This window comes from Nycticebus coucang, chromosome 6, assembly GCF_027406575.1.
Source record: "Nycticebus coucang isolate mNycCou1 chromosome 6, mNycCou1.pri, whole genome shotgun sequence".
NCBI classification, from domain to species: domain Eukaryota; kingdom Metazoa; phylum Chordata; class Mammalia; order Primates; family Lorisidae; genus Nycticebus; species Nycticebus coucang.
In genome coordinates this window covers 128,287,968-128,303,347 of record NC_069785.1, presented here as the reverse complement: position 1 = coordinate 128,303,347, position 15,380 = coordinate 128,287,968, and the positions used below count along the sequence as shown (strand labels likewise).

The following is a 15,380-nucleotide window of genomic DNA, read 5'->3' as shown; positions in this document are numbered from 1 at the left end:
CTTCAGATCCAGATGATCCCCCATGGGAAGTAGACAAAAGCAGTTTGAAGAAGGAAAAAAAAAAAAGTGAAAATACTGGCTTTCCTCCAACAAGAAACCAAAAAGGATCCAGGAACTCCAAGTACCCAATACAACGAACAGAATCTCTATCAACTTGATACCATAGAAATCAAGAAAGGGCATGCATTTTATTAATATGTTGTGATAACACTGTTCTAAATCTAATTATCACATAGACCAAGATACATGTAGCATTTGCTGTTTCAGTCTTCACATTCATATTTTCATGTCTTTTGTGAAAACTCGACCCCTGCTCCATGCACATGAGGAATCACACACTGCTGAATGAGTTCATTCTCCTGGGGATACCTCAGACGGAGGGGCTGGAGGCTGTGCTCTTCGTGACCTTCTCATCCATCTACCTCTTCACCCTGCTTGGAAATTCACTCATCCTTACAGCCATCATTTCTTCCTCTACCCTTCACACCCCCATGTATTTCTTCCTGGGACTCCTATCAATTTTTGACATTTTATTTCCATCTGTAACCTGCCCCAAGATGCTATTCTATCTCTCTGGCCAGAGCCCAGTCATTTCTTTTAAAGGGTGTGTTACACAGCTATTCTTCTATCATTTCCTGGGTTCTACCGAAGGCTGCCTCTATTCTGTGATGGCTTATGATCGCTTTGTTGCCATCTGTCACCCCCTGAGGTATATGCTCATCATGAAACCTGGAGTCTGCGTTGGTTTGATCGTGGTAGCCTGGTTGGTGGGCTGTCTTCAGGCCACTATCTTGACATCCTTTACTTTTCAGTTGTCTTACTGTGGCCCCAATCAGGTGGAACACTTCTTCTGTGACATTCCTGCTGTTTTACCCCTGGCTTGTACTGACAGTGCCCTGGCCCAGAGAGTGGGTTCCATAAACGTTGGCTTTCTGGCTTTAATGCTTCTGTTCAGTGTTTGTGTCTCCTACACTCGCATTGGGATTGCCATCTTGAGAATTCGTTCAGCAGAGGGCAGGCAGAAAGCAGTCTCCACCTGCAGCGCGCACCTCACTGCCATCCTCTGTGCCTACGGACCTGTCATTATCATCTATCTGCAGTCCACACCCAACCCCTTGCTTGCTACCGTGGTACAAATCTTAAATAATATTGTCTCACCCATGCTGAACTCATTAATTTATTCTTTAAGGAACAAGGAGGTGAAAAGATCCCTGAAGAGGGTGTTCCAAAATGTTTTACTTACTGTCAGGGATATATAGTGGATTTCAGAAATTTAATGTCTCTTAACACCATCCTCCTGTTTCCTCCTCTTAAATAAATCAGCTCATATTTGAACCTGCCTCCTCTAAAAGCATTATATTTTGTTGTCTAAGAAGATTTCCTATATTTGTGTGTCTCTGTAATCCCTGAGGCCCTATAAATAACTCAATAATTAATATGATTCTTTGTGTCTTAATTCTGGGCAAGGAATCTAAGGAGCATAGCAAACAGCTGGAGATAGATTTCTTGTCCCCAGAATAGTCAGTCAACTTTACCTGATTGAAGATAGAGAGGATCTTTGTCAACACAAACATTGCCCTTCAGAAATCCTGCTCTGTGCCAAATCATTTCTTTTTTTTTCCTCTCCACTTTCTTCTCTTAGAATGTAATGGTTCCTCTTTTCTACCTAAAACATTCCAGTTCTTTTGTCTTGCAAAGAGGAGTGTTAGCTAACATTTATAGAGCAGGATCTGTCTTCCAGTCATTGTGATGAACATTTTACATGTATGAACTCATTTAATCTTCAAATCGCACTGTTAGTGGAGTTAGTAGAGGAACTGCAGGATCAAATGGTGGGTCTACTTTTAGTTCATTGATTATTCTTCAAATTCTTTCTAAAAAGGTCATATTAGCTTGCATTCCCACCAGCTGTCAGCCCTTTCTTGTTGTAGCTTTTTATCAAGTTCATGGTTCTTACCCAATATTATCATTAGTTCCAAATTGCTCAAATCCTTCCCTCCACCACGTCTCCTTGCCCGGTCTTCAGTGAGCTCATCTGCCTCATTAATATTCATGCACCCACCCTGTTGTTTCTAGAGAAAGTTACAAGCCAGGCATTTGTGCAATGCTGCAAATTTATTTATATCATTATTGCCCACCTCAAGCATTTGCTAGAAATTCTATTATTTTTCTTCCATGGTATTTCTCACATTCCTCATCAAAATGACTATGGATGTGGCTTCTGGGCCTGAGACTTCTACTTGACTCCTAGGTTCTAACTCACAAAGAAAGAAAACAGGAATCAATAGCAAATAGGGTATGAAAAAATCAGCAAGAGTTCAATATTCCCCGCCAATAGAGTTCTCTGGTAAGGTGAGTGGGAACTGTGGCTCAAGCTGTGTTCAAGTGTAGACTCTTCTTTCTTGGCTGAATTGGACACAACAGAACCTGTAGAATAGGACCTGCCTGACTCACTCACCTGTCCCAGGAGGGAAAACTGAAACAAGGAGAGAAAGGGAGAATAACTTTCTTCCCTCACTAGTCCTCCTCACCCCTGACCCTTTCTCTGTTTCTCAGATGAAGAACCCAACTCAACCTCCCCACTCTATCATTTCTTTTTCTGTATGATCTTTATTTCCAGGCACAGGGCTAAATGCACTGCAAGCTTTCATGAGTACTTAGCCTTTTTTTTTTTTTCCCTTTTACTTATTTTTCTATTCATTTACTTGTTAAGTTCCCCGCCCTCTTAGAGCTTATATTCTAGTTGTAGGAGGTTGTGTTAATTATATTTTCAGGTATAAGTAACAATAAAGCCAACTAAAATTGGCTTAAGTAATAAAGGAACACCTTCTCTCACCTTTAATAAATTTCCTAAAGGGTAAAATATCTTCTGCATGATAACTTCCTTAATCTATCATTTTTCAGTTGAAGAAAGTAGAAATCCTCAGTACATTATTTTACTCAGTAATAAAATTGGTTTCATAGTAGGGCTCAGTACCCTGGATACTCTTTCTTCCATTCTTGAGAAACTTTGCTAAAAAGAATATGTTCTACTCCATCCACGTAAACAGGAAAGAGGTAACGTCTCCATCTTTTTTAAGGCTGCATAATATTCCATGGTGTACATATACCATAATTTATTAATCCATTCCTGGGTCGATGGACACTTGGGCTTCTTCCATGACTTAGCAATTATGAATTGGGCTGCAATAAACATTTGGGTGCAAATATCTTCGTTGTAAAGTGATTTTTGGTCTTCTGGATATATACCTAGTAGGGGAATTGAAGGTTAGAATGGCAGGTCTATTTTTAGATCCCTAAGTGATCTCCAAACATCTTTCCAAAAGGAACGTATTAGTTTCCATTCCCACCAACAGTGCAGAAGTGTTCCCTTTTCTCCACAGCCACATGAAAAATAATATTTTAATGTCTTACTTAAGACAAAAAATTCCAGATGTATTTGAAATGGTGTAACTACTTAAACATTCCCCAAACACTGAAACTTTATAATCAGAAACTTTATGGCCAAAAATCCTAAAGAGAGCATCAAATCTCATTGCCTTCCAAGGTAAACAGCATGGTTTGGGGAAAGTTATTTGAATTCTTCAACTCTTAACTTCCCTCATCTGTAGAAGACTTCATCATGGTTTTAAGGATTAAGTAAGACATTAAAATATTATTTTTCCCGTGGATGTGGAGAAAAGGGAACACTTCTGCACTGTTGATGGGAATGCAAACTAATACGTTCCTTTTGGAAAGATGTTTAGAGATCACTTCGGGATCTAAAAATAGACCTGCCATTCTATCCTTCAATTCCTCTACTAGGTATATATCCAGAAGACCAAAAATCACTTTATAACAAAGATATTTGCACCAGAATGTTTATTGCAGCCCAATTCATAATTGCTAAGTCATGGAAGAAGCCCAGGTGTCCATCGACTTATGAATGGATTAATAAATTGTGGTATATGTACACCATGAAATATTATGCAGCCCTAAAAAAGATGAAGACTTTACCTCTTTCATGTTTACGTGGATGGAGCAAGAACATATTCTTTTTAGCAAAGTATCTCAAGAATGGAAGAAAAAGTATCCAGAGTACTGAGCCCTACTATGAAACCAATTTATAGCTTTCATGTGAAAGCTATAACCCAATTATAGCCCAAGAAGAAGGGGAAAAAGGAAAGGGAGGGGAGGGGAGGGGGAAAGATGGGTGAAAGGAGAGAAATTTGTGGGACCAAACCTAGGGTACATTTTATAAGGGTACATGTTAAATTTACTAAGTGTAGAGTATAAATGTCTGAACACAATAACTAACAAAATGTGGTGAAGACTATGTTAACCAGTTTGATAAAAATATTTCAAATGGCATATAAAACTAGCACATTGTACCCCATGATTGCATTAATGTACACAGCGATGATTTAATTAAAAAATATTATTTTTCTGCCATAGATTACAAGATTTTTTAAGTAGAGGAAATATATCTAACTTACCTGTTCTTGCGCCCAACTTTCTATCTCTCCTGGCAAATAATTAATGCGTGACATGTAAATGACACACAATATCTGTTAAAATAAATGGATTTCATGTACGCATAAATAAACAAATAAATGAACGTATTCAATGAAGAATTTGGTATTCTACTCCTCCAATATTTATTAGGTATTCAAGAGATTTATCTTAGAAGCTTTAATAGATGCCAAATAGTACAGGATGAATACTTTGAGTGATACCTTAAAATTGTTTTTTGCCTCTCAGCCCATTTGTTCCCCTTTCTTCTGGCACTAGCCTCTCCCCCACCTCCTCTAACCTTTGGAGAACTGCTCATCTCCATCCCTTCGTATCCTATCCCTGGTCACAAGGGTAGGCATGTGTCTCTGCAAAGGAAATCAGATTTGAATCTTGATCTGGGGCACACAGAAATAAAGCAACTGAGCCCCAAGCATGGGATGACAGCCCTGAAGCTGCTCCTTAGCAGGTCCCTGGAGTTGCCTCGTTCCTGTCCTTCCTGGGCCTGGTTTTCATGGGTTTCTTTAATTTTCTGAGCTACCCTAGTTACTAATGCTTGCAATAAGTCCACCCTGTTGGTACTATGTAGTAAAATTAGGTTTAATTTATTCATAAAACAACACATATACATGAAATTCAGTAAATAGAAAAATGCACACATAAGGCCAGGAGCAGTGGGAGTTAAAGGCATAGCTGTAATCCTAGCACTCTGCGAGGCTAAGGCACGTACACTGCCTGAGCTCACAAGTTCCAGACCAGCCTCAGCAAGGGTGAGACCCTGTCTCTACTAAATACCCCACTTTAAGGACCCTATTGTAAAGAGAAAAATTAGCCGAGCATTGTGGCAGGCTCCTGCAGTCCCAGCTACTTGGGAGACTGAGGCAAGAGGATTGCTTGAGCCCAAGAGTTTGAGGTTGTTATGTGCCACAGCACTCTACCCAGGGCAACAGAGTGAGACTCTGTCTTAACAAAAGAACAAAACAAACAAACAAATCACACAACTATGTGTGACGTAACGTGTCAAATGAATTTTTTGAAAATTGTTATTCCATTGAAGTATATTTTACAAAAGAAATTAAAACAATCAGATACTCTCTCTTTCATCGCCAAGGTCCAATTATACCAAGTAGTTAATTGCTCCCTTGCTCAATAGGTTCCTTAACGTAGGGTATTAATACCCAAAGGAAGACCAGGCTTATTTAAAATCTCCTGTGTCTGGGAATTATTGCAGTTCCTGGAGTGAGACAGGAAATTACTATAAGAAGCTAAAGCGCATTTAAATTCATGGCATTCTATTTGAAAGTGACTAGAAAAGAGAAGAATTCAAGATTTGGACTGAAGACCGCAGCCGATGGGGATTTAGACTGGGGTGGCCCCTTCCTTCTGCTTGGGAAGGAAGGGAAAACAACAGTTGCTAGCATCGGGAAGTTATGTCCCTGGTTTGCCATGTAAGTGCCCAAATTTCGACCTTCACTTTTTCCCTGGACTCTCATTTCTCTCCTTCTCACAATCACCAGGAGAAAAAACCAACAACAAAACAAAACATAGTTTAGAGAGAGATTGATACATACACAGATAAATAGAGAGAGTGTGTGTTAGGTACTAGAATAAATGCTTTAAATGGAGCTATAATTTAAAGATCTCACTGTGTTGGAAAAGATCAAATTTATAGAAAAATAGGTTAGATTTTTTTTAAAAATATGAAGCTTGGACAGGAGTCTTCTGTACTTTCTCTTGCCACAAAATTAGAGTGGGGTCCAGCTTGGATCTGGTTAGGCCATCACAGACTTGGGAGATTGCAGTTATTCATGTAGACTAAATTCTGCTGACTCCAGAGGATAAGAGCCCTGTCATTTTCTACTCTTGAACAGCTATCTAAGACCCTCCTTTTGGCTTGTAGATCATTGACCCTCATACCAAAGAAGACAATGTGGGATGCTTTATACAGTAGAACTTCTGTAAGTTGACCACCCAAGAGACTGTAACAAACTGGTCAACATATGGAGGTGGTCAACATAAGGAACTAGGCCTACTGTACTGACATGTCCGTGTGGTGCATGTCCACTCTGTGAATGTTAGGTCAACTTAAGGTGGTCAATGTGATGAGGTGGTCAACTATGGGGGTTCTACTGTATTTTGTATGTGTGTTTTACATAATCATAAATGACTTCTGGAGAGTTCATATAACCAGTTTGTCTTAGACCAGTGGTTCTCAACTTGTGGGTCGCGACCCCTTTGTAACAATGAAAATACATTGCAGCATTAGGAAGGTTGAGAACCACTATCTTGGAGGAATATAAGAAATTTGGAAGAAACTTAATGCTTGTCTCTTCAGAATCACAAAGCAGCATTTGGAATCAATGCAATTTAATGGTGAATACATGTAAGAATAAGGGGGATTAGTTGTGTGAGGTTTCTTGGTGAGATGATTAATGAGGGGCATTTGCAATTAGAACTTGCTCTGCAGAAAACTCCAGAACAAGATGAAGCAGGCAGATCAAGATAATTCTACCAAGAAGCACCATTCTACAAATGTCCAGATCTTTTGCTCTTTTTCCATTTCACTGACCTCACCACAGATAATTTACATACAGAGTAAATTTAGCCACACATATCTTTTCACAGACATCCAAGAATTGCTTCTTCCATAACCATGAGAAATCGCACAACAGTGACTGAATTCCTCCTGCTGGGAATCCCCGAGACCGAAGGCCTGGAGATGGCCCTTCTGTTCCTTTTCTCCTGTTTGTATATGTGCACTCTCCTGGGAAATGTGCTCATCCTTACGACTATCGTCTCCTCCTCTCGGCTTCACAGGCCTATGTATTTCTTCCTGGGAAACCTCTCTGTCTTTGACCTGGGTTTCTCTTCGACAACCGTTCCCAAGATGCTATTCTACCTTTCAGGAAACAGCCGCGCCATCTCCTACGCGGGCTGCTTGTCCCAGCTCTTTTTCTACCATTTCCTGGGCTGTACTGAGGGTTTTCTCTACACAGTGATGGCCTGGGACCGCTTTGTCGCCATATGTTTTCCTCTGAGATACACGGTCATCATGAACCACAGGGTGTGCTGTGTCTTGGCCACAGGGACCTGGATGAGTGGCTGTGTCCACGCCATTGTCCTAACTTCCCTCACTTTCCGGTTACCCTATTGCGGCTCTAACAAGGTGGGCTATTACTTCTGTGATATACCGGCCCTGTTGCCTCTAGCCTGTGAGGACACGTCTTTAGTGCAGAGGGTAGGTTTTATAAATGTTGGTCTTTTGTCTCTCCTTTGCTTTTTTCTCATCCTTGTTTCCTATGCTTGCATTGGGATCTCCATATGGAAAATTCACTCAGCAGAGGGCAGGCAACAAGCCTTCTCTACCTGCAGTGCTCACCTCACCGCCATTCTTTGTGTTTATGGGCCAGTAATCATCATCTATCTACAGCCCCATCCCAGTCCCTTGCTTGGTGCTATAATTCAGATATTGAATAATCTTGTAACCCCAATGTTGAACCCACTGATCTACAGCCTGAGGAACAAGGATGTGAAGTCAGCCCTGAGGAACGCATTTCCCCAGAAAAGCTTCACTCTGAGACATACGTGAGAAAATCTAAAGCTTTGCTGGACAAAGTTTGAGTCTCCATTTCTTAAGAAAAATTCTTAGGCGGTGCCTGTGGCTCAAAGGAGTAGGGCGTCGGCCCATATACCAGAGGTGGGGGGTTAAAACCTGGCCCTGGTCAGAAACTGCAAAAAAAAAGAAAAAATAATAAAATAAATAAATAAATAAAATAATAATAATAATAATAAATAGGGTGGCGCCTATGGCTCAAAGGAGTGGGGCGCTGGCCCCATATGCCAGAGGTGGTAGGTTCAGACCCAGCCCCAGGCAAAAACTGCAATAAATAAATAAATAAAAAAGAAAAATTCTTCTCGTGGGACCACATCTATGGAGCATATTGCAAGGGTACAAGTCAAATCTATCAAGTATTGAACACAAATGTCTTAACACTGTGATTAAGTCAATGAGGTGAAAGCTGTGTTAATTAGTAGGATGTAAGCACCCCAATTTGTACAGGTAATCAACACATTGAATCCCACAAAGGCATAAATGTATTCATGATCTATGGATATATGACTTAATAAAAAAAAATTATAGGAGAAAAAAAAAGAAAAATTCTTCTCTGCAGATTTCAAGTCATATTGAAATGAAATGTCTTCCAAATCAATCTACCATTTCACCTTGCTGTTTTAAAATATGCCTGGTTTTAGGCACAGAAGGACAAATACCACATGATCTCACTTACATGTGGAACCTAAAAAAGTTGAACTCACACAAGTAGAGAGTAGACTGGTGGTTACCAGAAGCTGGGCAGGGGTGGGAGGGGATAGGGAAGATGCTGGTCAACAGGTACAAGGTGACAGGTGGTTGGAAGAGGTTCTATGTACTAATGTTCTAACAGGGGTGGTGACCGTAGTTAATAATTACGTGTTGTATATTTCAAAATAACATTCAGGATGCTGAATGTTCTCACCACAAATAAATATAAACGTTTGAGGTGAGGGAAAAAAAAATAATAAAATATGCCTGGTTTTAACAGGTGCCGGGCTTTAAAATGAATATTCAGAGTCACTGTGATTACGCTGACCCTTAAGCTGTGTGGATTCTCTAGCATTGCCAGTTCCCCTAAGTGCCCCTAGGCCCGCAAAAAAAAAAAAGTCTTAGTTCTTAAAACCTTTGAAAGAGTGAATAGAATACATTTTCTTTTTCAGGGTCTGAGCAGTAAAAATGCATTCATCTACATTTACAAGGAACGGAGAAGGAAAGAAAAAAATATTCAAGAAATCCTACCTTATCACAGAATATAATCTCTTGTTTTCTTCCAATCAATAACAAAGCTCGAAGTAATTTAAGTAATGTTTACAGTAAGATCTTTATAATGTGCAGTTTTGTGTTATTTTAAGATTTTGCTAATATACAGTTTCCTTTGGTGTCTAGATATCTCTTTATATTTTAGATTCCTGGAAGGCTATATATACATTTGAGTTTGTTTGCTTCCAAGATAAAAATTTTTAGAAGAAGTGTTGATTTATAACTGTGTCTATCACTGAAATCCCATGTTAGAATTTTCTTTTAAATTCAGGTTACAATAATAAATTTTCCTCCCCACGGGAAAGTGTACGTTTCTGCCTTTCTCCTGATAAGATCTATCGAACATCTATACATCTTATTTTGCTTCCTCTAATCTCTATGTTCCGTAACGTTGAGGAAAAATAGGGAAATTTTTTGTATAGGAATGAAGTTACCTTTTATAATGAACTTATTCTCATGGCTCTCGTTATGATTTTGTTTTTTTTTCTTTCATTCTATATTTTATCTGCTACTTATTTATGACTTTCCTTGTAAGCGGCATTAAGTCCTTTTGGGAAAGAAATAGGGGATAAATAATACACAGAGAGAAAGAAATGGAGGTTAAATAATACACAGAAATAAATAAATAAAAAAAAAGGAGACAGAGAGAGGCAGAGAGAGACCAAGGGGAAAGGTGGAGGATAGGAGGGAGGGAAGGAGGGACTTAGGAAGAAGATACAAGTAAACAAGCTAGCTATGCTTTGTAAGTAAAATAACAATTGATAATGGAATAATTACTTCAATTCTTATCTAGCAACACAGATGACTAAACATCAGTTCTCTAAGAGGAAACTGTAAGTTGTCACACTGAGTGTGCAGTGAGCTAGGAGAAAATATTAAACAGGCTTCAGTGACAGTCCACGCCAGTAACCACTGCTTTCTTATCCAGGGTGTCCAAAAGTTGTTCCCAAAGTTGCCATACACAGAGACTATGGAAAACTGTACCTCAATGTGCCTTTATTTACAAAATATTTATTACAAAAATTTACAAAAAGTGACCAAAACATAGAGAATATTTTTGTAAATATTTTGTAAAATTTTGTAATGGATGTTTTGTAAAAAAGGTACATTTAGGCTGGGCACCTGTAGCTCAGTGGCTAGGGTGCCAGCCACATACACCAGAGCTGGCGGGTTCGAACCCAGCCCAGGCCTGCCAAACAACAATGACAATTCCAACCAAAAATAGCTGGGTGTTGTGGTAGGCAAGTGTAGTCCCAGTTACTTGGGAGTCTGAGGCAAGAGAATCAATTAAGCCCAAGAGCTTGAGGTTGCTGTGAGCTGTGATGCCACAGCACTCTACCCAGGCAACATAGTGAGACTCTGGCTCCAAAAAAAAAGGTACATTTAGCTACAATTTCCCATTTTCCCTATGTATGGAGACTTTAGGGGTGCCTATTGGGATATCTTGAACAAGAATCTCTACTGTAAGATGCTATAAATGTACTTCAGAAGCAACCAGCTAGTCACTCTAACTAGAAATCGAATGGATCCCAAGCCAATTTCAGAAAATCTTAGTGACACTGACGTTTGTTTAGAATAAGGAACAGTTTGGATCGGAATATTAAACATGTCAACATTAAAGGATAAAATGTAAATAACAGCTTCATTTTCCCTTATCTCTTGAACAGAAGCATCAAAAATGTAATAACTATCTATTCTAGCAAGGTTGTTGTAATTCTAAATGTCCTGTTAACTGGGACACTCATCACTCACTGCTGCCTGGCTCACCAAGTGTTTCCTTTCCTGCCCTTCCTTTTTTGGCAGGCAAATGCTGATCTAGTCTTCTGTTCTTTAAACATGCGAACATGTACACACACACACACACACACACACACACGCACACCTTTGTTTTAATTATTTTGCCCTTGTCAGAAACAGATGGCAATACCACAAAATAATAAACACTTGTAAAGTTAAAGGGCTTAGCAAAATCTCTTTGCCTTTTTCACAGCAGTTTGTATCTAATGGGTATGACAATGTACTTTCAGCCAGCCCTGTCTCTCTCCTCTCCCACAGTTTCTCTCTTTCCTTAATTTTTCCTTTATTTATTAATGTGAGGGTACAAACAACTAGGTTACACTGTCTGCATTTGTTAGGTAGAGTTCCTTTTGTAGCTGTGTCCTGCACCCATGAGGTGTGCCTTATGAGCTTAGGTGGTGCCCATTAAGTGTGAGCACACAAATCTTTTCACCCAAGGGTCCGGTTGATAGGCTAAGAGCTTTCCTTATTAATAATGGTATTTTTGGAGGGAGGGGTACTTTGCAATTATGTAAATATCTTGTTACTCTTGAAATTTTTACCTGCCAGTTTTAGCATCCACGAGTGATGTTTACCTGAATCTATTATCATGATAATTGCCAAATAATTATTTTATAACTGAACTATTCCTACTACACTAACTGGTTTTCTACCATGTGGAAGATCTTTCTCTCTCCCCATTTGTTTATAACAAAATGATACCCTAACAACTGGATAAAGCACACGATACTTATCTTGTTGCATGGTCAGCTAGAGTCACGGGCTAAGATGGTTATCTCTCATTAAGGGAGGAACATCCCTTTTTAGGAGAGGGGATATAAACAAAATCAAAGAAAAATGTTTCCATGGGCTTAGAGGACTCTGAAATACTGATTCCCATCCAACTCTGAAATACTAATTCTGTGATTTCATATGGTTATCTCATAACCGTTGACCTACTTATCTGGTTAGAGAAATGAAACTATGGCTGGAGGAGGGGAAGGCAAATAGGAGATTATAATGGAACAAAAAGAAAGATTTGTTCTTTAGAATGAAATCTTTGCTCAATTAGTCAACAAATTAAAGAAAAATCGTCTGTTACTTGCCTTTTGCTGGCTAGTTCTAAATATTAGATATGAAATACTAGGCAAGTACATCAAACAAATAATGAGAGGGATTTGTTCTGAGGATAGGGAAGAGAAGTGACAGAATCAGGATATATTACAGAGAGATTGGGAACATTTGTCAAGACCAAAGATGCAAGGTCCCTGGACTCGGATATCACCGATGAACACAAGAATTTTTATGATAACATAGAAATGAGTAAATTTATACCAAAGCCTCGGGAAACGTTGTAAACTCCCTTTACACTGTACGTTAAAATATAAAGCTCAAATTGTGAAAAGAAAATTAAAATCTTATGGCCATCTCCTCAATTCCTTATGCAAAAGAGAAGGTAAACTCTTCAGCCACTGGTGAAGAACTGGCCCCAGAGATCAGTCATTAAAAAAAAAAAAAATCTTGCTAACCTCTCAAAAGCAAGGTCATGCAAATCATACCCATGTCTATTCAATTCCACAGGAATAATGAATTACAAGATTAACTTACAGGTAACAGAACTGGAGACAAGACAGAATCTTTCTTCCACCTACTCAGGGACATCTAAGCAACTGACGCTTCCTTTACTCCCTTATTTTATGTAAAATGTTTATTTTTTGGGCCTCACATGAACATAGCCACTTCCTCACCAACCGCACCACCACACACACACTAGGTCTTTACCACAGCCCTGTTTTTCTTCTCTTTGTAAACCTTTAAAATGCTGAATGTTCAAACCTCCCCTTAGGAAAAACATGTACAGCTTATCTGCAGTTCACATTCTCCCCAGGTATGTCCTCAAAAATCTTGGCTTAATAAACCTCCATTGATTGAGATTTTGGCCTCTGTCATTTATTTGGGTTGACAGTTTGTGCTACCAGCTGCTTCAGCCTGGGGCAGATGTACCACATCAATCTCCGCGTGGTGTGTAGGATAAAAGCCCAGGGACCCCAGACCATCACAAAGTTCTCACCCCCTGCCCTCTCACTCCGCGGTTCATGCATCTGTGGTGAGTACATTTCTGAACTGGATCGCGCAGAATGCTGTTTCCCAGGATTCTTGTTGGACTAGTCACTCCCCAGTCCATCTCAATCAACGCTTTGTTTCAGTCCACACCCAAGGCTATTTTTCTATTTAATATATTATATCAAACATAATTTGGGCTCGGCACCTGTGGCTCAAGTGGTTAAGGCTCCAGCCACATACACTTGAGCAGGTGGATTTGAATCCAGCCTGGGCCCACCAAACAACAATGCTGGCCAAAAAAATATTAGCCAGGCGTTGTGGCGGGCACCTGTGATCCCAGCTACTTGGGAGGCAGAGGCAGGAGACTTGCTTGAGCCCAGGAGTTGGAGGTTGCTGTGAGCTGTGACGCCACAGCACTCTACCCAGGGGGACAGCTTGAGGCTCTGTCTCAAAAAAACAAACAAACAAAAACCAAACATAATTTGTCCTGTATCTTGTACTAGACAGAAACCCTCAAGTCAAATGGCCTGGTACTAGGACACTTTACAATACAGGGGCTTTGCTCATGAAGACCTTAATATTAAATCTCCATGTTTTCCCCTAAACTATCAACTGTGAGCACACGATATGAAATAACCTTGTCTAAAACTCACTTAAGCGGGCAAGGATTAGTTAAATGGCAAGCCTCTAAACAGTTCCGGAAGGTTCATAGAATATGGATACAATCATACCTAGAGCAAATCCCCTATAGAATGAAGGAGTTTTTCATTGGAGACAATACAAAGCCATAAATATTGCTTGGAGAGTTATAGATGTGGGGCATCAAAAGAAGGGTGCCTTAAGTAAAATCTGGAGACCGTGATGTCACCACTGTAAATTTCTGAATATATATATAAAATACATATATTTTAAAGGAATTTCTGAAATTTCTCTATAAAGAAAGATACATCTCTAGGGGAATCCTTCCCCCAGATATGGCAACCTAATACCCTATAAATTTCTCCATAAGATATTACTCACAATTAAATTCTAAATCCAGACTGAAGTTTACAGGCTCTTGGCAAAATTCACAGACTGACCAGCACCCAGACGAGGCTGATTTTCTCCTTTCCCTCACATTGCCTCTGTCTACCCTCCTACCTCCCAGAACCACTAATGACCTCACACAATGTTTGAAATTATACCATGAACTGGGTCCTAAGAATATTATTTTGCTTGGAATTTTACTATATGGCTGGGAATTCGTTTTTGTTATTCATTTTTCAGGTCCTGGTCTGGGATCGCAAAATTAAACACTGTCATGTTGGAGCAACTCCAGTTTGGAAGCACCAAGGGAGCCTCGCATTATTTCATAAGGAGAGAACTCGGAGGTTAGCCACAGAAGGAGGAACCAGGACGGGAAATAAGGCACTCATCCTTAGAAGAAGACAAAATGAAACTGTGGAGGAGAAATTCTGGACTCTCAATTCTTTGGACTTTAATATCCACTAAAAGGCTATTTCAGATTAGTATTTTTATTTCTTTCTGAACATTTAACAATAAGAAAAATTCATATCCACGGTTGATGTTCATATGCAGTTTCATTTTGTTGGTGTTACATTATTTGGCCTATTTTAACACTGTTGTGAGTGTGCATTTGACAGCTTTTTCTGTTGAGCTGCACTGAGTGTCATGGCTAGTCATAATTGGTGGAGAGAAATAGATTAGAGAATGCATTTTGGCAGAGGGTGAAGTTCATCTTTGATATTAAATCAATTTAAGACAGCGCTCCCTGGGTTGCCTGGCAACAAGCTGGCTGATGTCAGAAGCCTGCTTTCTCCCCAGCAGAGGAAAGGGCAAGCGATGATGTCCTCGCCTCCAAGGTTTTAGAACAAGAGAGAGAGAGGATATTTATTCTTGCATTCTTAATCCAGCTTTATCATCAATAAAACTAACAATTTATTTTAATCCTCAGTTTTATCCTTACGCTCCTTCACAATGTTTTAGTGCTCAGAGATGAAGCAGGCAGACAGGTGATTGATTATGCTCCTTCGGTATACACTGTTACATCATTCTATCTGCACGTGGTCTGGATACGTCACACAGCCCAAGTTGATTCCAAGTGAATGGATGAATTGGTGGAATAGGATTTGATACATTGGTTTTAATTTCTTCCTAGCTTCCGCTTAATATATATGGAAAAGTGTCACAAATC

The 15,380-nt window shown here is 39.5% G+C and overlaps 2 protein-coding genes across 2 annotated transcripts; both read left to right on the top strand.

The window, feature by feature from the left end:
• The first annotated feature begins 323 nt into the window (after positions 1–323).
• Positions 324–1,259, top strand: LOC128588869 (olfactory receptor 148). Its single transcript, XM_053595629.1, has one exon. The coding sequence runs from the start codon at positions 324–326 to the stop codon at positions 1,257–1,259; it is 936 nt and encodes a 311-aa protein (XP_053451604.1).
• A 5,885-nt stretch (positions 1,260–7,144) lies between these two features.
• Positions 7,145–8,080, top strand: LOC128588868 (putative olfactory receptor 10D4). The gene has a single exon (XM_053595628.1). It carries the CDS (start codon positions 7,145–7,147, stop codon positions 8,078–8,080), a length of 936 nt encoding a protein of 311 aa, XP_053451603.1.
• The last annotated feature ends 7,300 nt before the right edge of the window (positions 8,081–15,380 follow it).